Source organism: Rhinopithecus bieti, unplaced genomic scaffold (genome assembly GCF_001698545.2).
Source record: "Rhinopithecus bieti isolate Rb0 unplaced genomic scaffold, ASM169854v2 scaffold_1558, whole genome shotgun sequence".
NCBI classification, from domain to species: Eukaryota; Metazoa; Chordata; class Mammalia; order Primates; family Cercopithecidae; genus Rhinopithecus; species Rhinopithecus bieti.
Genome location: NW_016803701.1, coordinates 1988781 through 1994123, shown reverse-complemented (window position 1 = coordinate 1994123; position 5343 = coordinate 1988781). Strand labels below are relative to the sequence as shown.

At 31.2% G+C, this 5343-nt stretch overlaps 1 protein-coding gene across 2 annotated transcripts in view; it reads left to right on the top strand.

Annotated features, from left to right (window-relative positions):
* Positions 1-5343, top strand: part of RUNDC3B (RUN domain containing 3B) — a 199866-nt gene that overhangs the window by 87914 nt on the left and 106609 nt on the right. For both annotated transcript variants that reach the window (XM_017851665.1, XM_017851655.1), the window contains one exon: positions 2237-2322. In XM_017851665.1, coding sequence (XP_017707154.1) covers positions 2237-2322 — 86 coding nt within the window. The remainder of the gene's footprint in view (positions 1-2236; positions 2323-5343) is intronic.

The following is a 5343-nucleotide window of genomic DNA, read 5'->3' as shown; positions in this document are numbered from 1 at the left end:
ATAAATTACCAATATGAGGAATGAAGAAGAGGCCAAGTGTGTATATCTCACAGACATTAAAAATCCTGAAAAAGGATATTACGAATAACTTCACATCTATTATATAAATTTGAAAATTTAGAAGAAATGGGAAGTTTCTTTTAAAAAATTTCTCACCAAAACTAACACAAAAAGCGTGGAAATATCTGAATATCTAATATTTGCTAAAGCAATGTAATCTATAGTTAAAATCATCGCATTGCAAACCCATTTTAAATTGTTTTCTTCTTACAGGTTTTAAAATTCATTGTATTTTATGGATAAGAGTTGTCTGTCAGATATTTATAATTGAATTTTAATTTTCCTACTCTGCTTTTTTTTTCTTTCTTTTTTTTTTTTTAACTCTCTTAAATGCTGACAGCTCATTCCCTGAAACAGGAAAGAAGGTGGAGTGTATAGGTATTAACATAATTAGGCTGGTCAGTTTGGTGGTAGTAAAATGAATTTCTTCTCTTCTAATTGTGTCTTTTTCATTTGTGCATAAAGTAGGGATAGTGTTGTAACCTAACTCACACAATTACTGGGAGAATTACTTATCTTCTTAATGTATATAAAGCTCTTAAAACAGGGCTTAGCACATATTAATTACATTTTTAAGTGTTGACTACTTTTACTTATTTATTTTTTCATAAACCTTCATTTTATGGATCACTATTACCAACTGAAAAGGTCTAAATTCCTTAATCTAGTTTTTAAGTTGTTCTACTTCTTGACCCAAACAATCTTTATAAGTCTGTTTATCTTCTGTGCTAGTGAAAGTTCCTTTGTTAAAGAAAGGAAACCGTTAAAATTAGCGCGACTTATCCTTACAATGTAACAGAATTTCATACACATTCAAATACAGGAAACTAAATGCAGCCCAGTTTTGTGTGGATTGAAATTAATAAATCAGGAAGGAAGATTTTCCCTACATTTCTTATCTAGTAACAGCATAGACTCCTGTGCTGAATTTTCTCTGGAGAGCAATTTTCCTGACTTCATTGGTGAAATTGTAACCTTTTGATTCAAGACACCACTATTAGTTTCTGTGTCTTTTAGATGAAATTTCAAGAGAGAATTTTGAGACTACTGGCCAGCCGGTAGCTTGCCTCTTCCTTCCTCGGTTCCAATCAACCACAGCTAAGCTAAAAGGGATGTTGAGCTTGATAGGTAAATTGACTTGCATGCTAACCACACCCATATCGTTCGTTTTCTTCCCAGTAGTAGTACTGCTGCTTCTAGCCTGCATTCTACTACTGCCTAGATTGACTCCTTTGTGACTTTTCCTATCCCAGAGTTTGCTGAATTCACTACACTTGTAGATGTTTCTAGAGTATGTTTTTTTTTCCCTTTCTGGCAGTTGACAATCATGTATATTGATTAGTGTCACCTTTATACTGCCATTGCAGTGTTTTGATTTTTTATATATTCAGTCTTCATGAAGTTTTTTAGAGATTTGTGAAAGAGTTGAGTGAAAATGAAAATAATTGACTTATAAAATTCTTACTTACAAATATGATCTCTTATATTCTTTCGTTCTAAATAGAAAGTCCATAAGAAAATTAATTACATTTAATAAGAATTGTCTGTTTCTGTGATTCTGTGCTAGAATTGCTGGCTTCTGTTTTTTGTTGTTTGTTTTTCTAGTTTAAATATTTGGTAATAGCTTTTAGAATTCTCTGGGGACACCAAATTCAATAACTCATGATTTGGATTCATGATAAATCATGAAATTTGGATTTTATTACTAGTTGTATAAAACTTCCCACTGGAAGGACAGGATTGAAAATTTTGTTAAATAAGTGATGTTAAGACTGATTATCTTTATTAATGAGAGAGAACTCTGTTTTTCATGATTTATGAGAGGGCTCATTTTAATTAGTTTGTTGATTTGGGGTATTGAAGTAGAGAGCTATATAATTACATTATGTAATTCAAAAGAAGTCTCTAACCCAAGTAGCTCAGCATTAATGTTCTGTCCCTTCAGAGGACAGAAAGTTAGTTTGACATGCTGTATCCTACCTATTCAGAAAAACAAAATATATACTCTAGATAATCAAAATTTATCTATTTTATCTACTTAAATATTTTCTTAGTTGTTATCAAATGTATATTTTGAATGGCTGTTTTACATATTAAAATACTTATATTTTGATGGCACAGTGACAAAATATTTTTTTAATTTTTTTTATATTTGATTCTTTTTTCTTCCTTTTAGGGTAGAGCCTGGATCAGAGTAGCACTCATGGAAAAACATTTATCTGAATACATCTCTACAGCTCTGAGAGACTTCAAAACAACCAGGTTTAAAAGTCCTTTTAATTTTCTAATATATATTTGAAAGAATCACCTAAAGACTTAAAAATCAGAATAGGATGAAGAATCAGTTTCTAAAATCTTCAACCATTTTATTTCCTCATTTTGTTACTACTCAGATAAATCCACTGTTTCTTACGAAAATGTAATTTGTCAACTAAACATACATCTACCTTTCTGTAAAAAGATACACATTATACCTGGAATATCCTTCTTCTAAATCATTTCTGATTCGTACTCTTTCAACTCTTGAAGCTTCATTCTCCTCATAGACTATTCCCTGATGGATTTGAAGATTTAACTATGAAATTTCAATAGCATCTTTTTTATTTTCACCACCACAGTGTTTCCTTATTTTTTTGCTTGTAAAGAATATAAATTGGCCGGGCGCGGTGGCTCACACCTATAATCCCAGCACTTTGGGAGGCTGAGGCTGGCAGATCACCGGAGATCTGGAGTTCAAGACCAGCCTGACCAACATGGAGAAACCCCATCTCTACTAAAAATACAAAATTAGCCAGGCATGGTGGTACATGCCTGTAATCCCAGCTACTCGGGAGGCTGAGGCAGGAGAATAGCTTGAACCCAGGAGGCAGAGGTTGTGGTGAGCCGAGATTGTGCCATTGCACCCCAGCCTGGGCAACAAGAGAGAAACTCTGTCTCAAAAAAAAAAAAAAAAAGAATATAATTAGTAATTTATTTAATTCATATGTATAATTAATTTTGCTTATCTTTTAGGAAAATCTAAACCATTGTTTTCTTGGATTGTATAAAGATGACATCCTGTGCCATGTGAAAAATAGGACTTTGTTAATTTTTTATGATGGTAGAAAAAGGTACATATTAGGACAACAGTCATTCCTAATTAGCACTCAACTACTAATCTTTATTTGTTGCTGTTGAAGAAGCCACTTTTCTCCATATCAAAAGTATTTGTAAATGAAAAGGTTTAATAATTTTAATAACTTAGACATAAACTGTTCAATGTAGTAGCCACTAACACATGCCATATATAAATTTAAATTAATTAATATTACATAAAATTACAAATTTAATTTCTCAAGTGCTGTATCACATTTCAGATGTCCCATGGCCACATGTAGCTCATGGTTACCCAATTGGACAGATTTAGAGTGTTTTCCTCATCACAGAAGGTTCTGTTGGGCAGAGCTGCCTGAGATATTTCTAAATTACCATTCTTTTCTCTACCTCATTAATCATATTTCTGAAAGAAGAGAAAATAATTACAACTATAAACTAGTTTTGATAGAAAAAAACAAGCACAAAGAAATCATATCTTTGAGATCTTAAATTCCATATCCTAATGCAGGGTTTGACATTCTGGATTTGGAGAAAATCTGGGCATTTATTATGACACATTCTTTCAACTAACTAGCTGGTACTAATTAAGTATCTTTATTCAGTTGCCTTTATTTTTCGTGGTGATATAATAGTAAACTTTTAATTTTGAGATACAAAAAATATAATTGTCATGATTGTAAGTTTGACCAGAATAGAAAGACTTTTAGCTAAAAGAAATATTTGCATAAAGTACATCTGATATATACTTATTTAACTTCTTTTCAAGCAACGTGACACTTGAGATATTTCCCAAGATAAACAATGAGATGATGATAAACCCTTAGACATTTGAAATGAACTTTATAAAATGAAACATTTGTTTATCATAACTAAGTTTCATTATGAAACTTAAGCATTGAGGATACTAAGGCTTTGAAAATGAAAACAAAGAATAGTATCAGAATCTAGTAGCTCAATTCTAAAAATCCTATGTTAATTAAATCAAAATCTAGTTTGCATAGTAATCATTTCCTGTGCAATTACAATATTGAATCAAAGTTATGATAGTCTTTTCCAAATAGAAATTAAATAATTAATAATCTCTCTAAATTGTTAGTCTTGTTTCTTAGTTTAAATGATTGGGTGGGGTAGAAATAGTTCTTGAATAGATTATTTTTAGAACAAGTAGTTTAAATATTTAAAGGAAATGCTTTCTGCCTTGTTCTTACATGTTAACCTGCTTTTTCATAGAAAGGAAATGATTCAGCTCTAAAAAAGTACATGAAGTAAAAATATTCTTGTAACAATACATAAACATGCAGTCTTCAAACAGAAACATGGCTTAGCGTACAATGTTCATATATATATGTCTAATACATAGATATATGCACACATGCATATAATATTTATACATATACATTTATTGAATAATAGCATTTAAATGTGAATATAATGGCTTTGTAACTCTCAAAGGAAGTAAGTAGGGTGTTATTTCAGAATTTTATCTTACAAGTTAACTTAAAAGTGTGGAAAAAAATCTTATTTTGTCCCTCTATTTACACTATCTTTTTTTTACTGAGATGAAACCAAAGAAATTTCTTAATTCTAATTAAATTTGATTGCAAACTTCTAGTCAAGACAAGTATATTCATAAGATTAGATTTGTAAAATACAAACAATTAGAAAGAGTATTTGTACCTTACCTTTTATCTGGATGCTTCCTGAAGTAAGTACTCCTAGAAGAATGAGAAATTATCTCTAATCTTTAGGAATCTAGAGAATATCTGAATAAAGTAGATTTCTTCATGTTCTACTCTTCACAGATAAAGAGTAATGATAGCCTTTAAAATAGTAATGCAAGTGTTTATCCCAGTACCAGAGGAGGAGCTTCATGAACTAAGGCAGGCAGGCTTGAAAGCACTAATCAGTGAAAACCCAAGGATAAGTTTGGGTGGAGGAAGGGTGGGAGTAGAGATAAAATAAATTTTGAATGCATGACTGTGGCTCCAAAGCATTGAAGAAATATGTGTGATCTTTTTGCTAAGGTGTAGGATGTCTTAATGAGCAGTTGTAAAAACGAACAAAAACTTTGAAGAGTTACATGGCTTAGGGGTTGGGGTATAATTGGAAAATAGCCAGAGTTGAGAAGTTGGCAGAGTGAAGATTAGAATCTAAGCTAAAAAAAAAAAAAAAAAAAGAGAGGCCGGG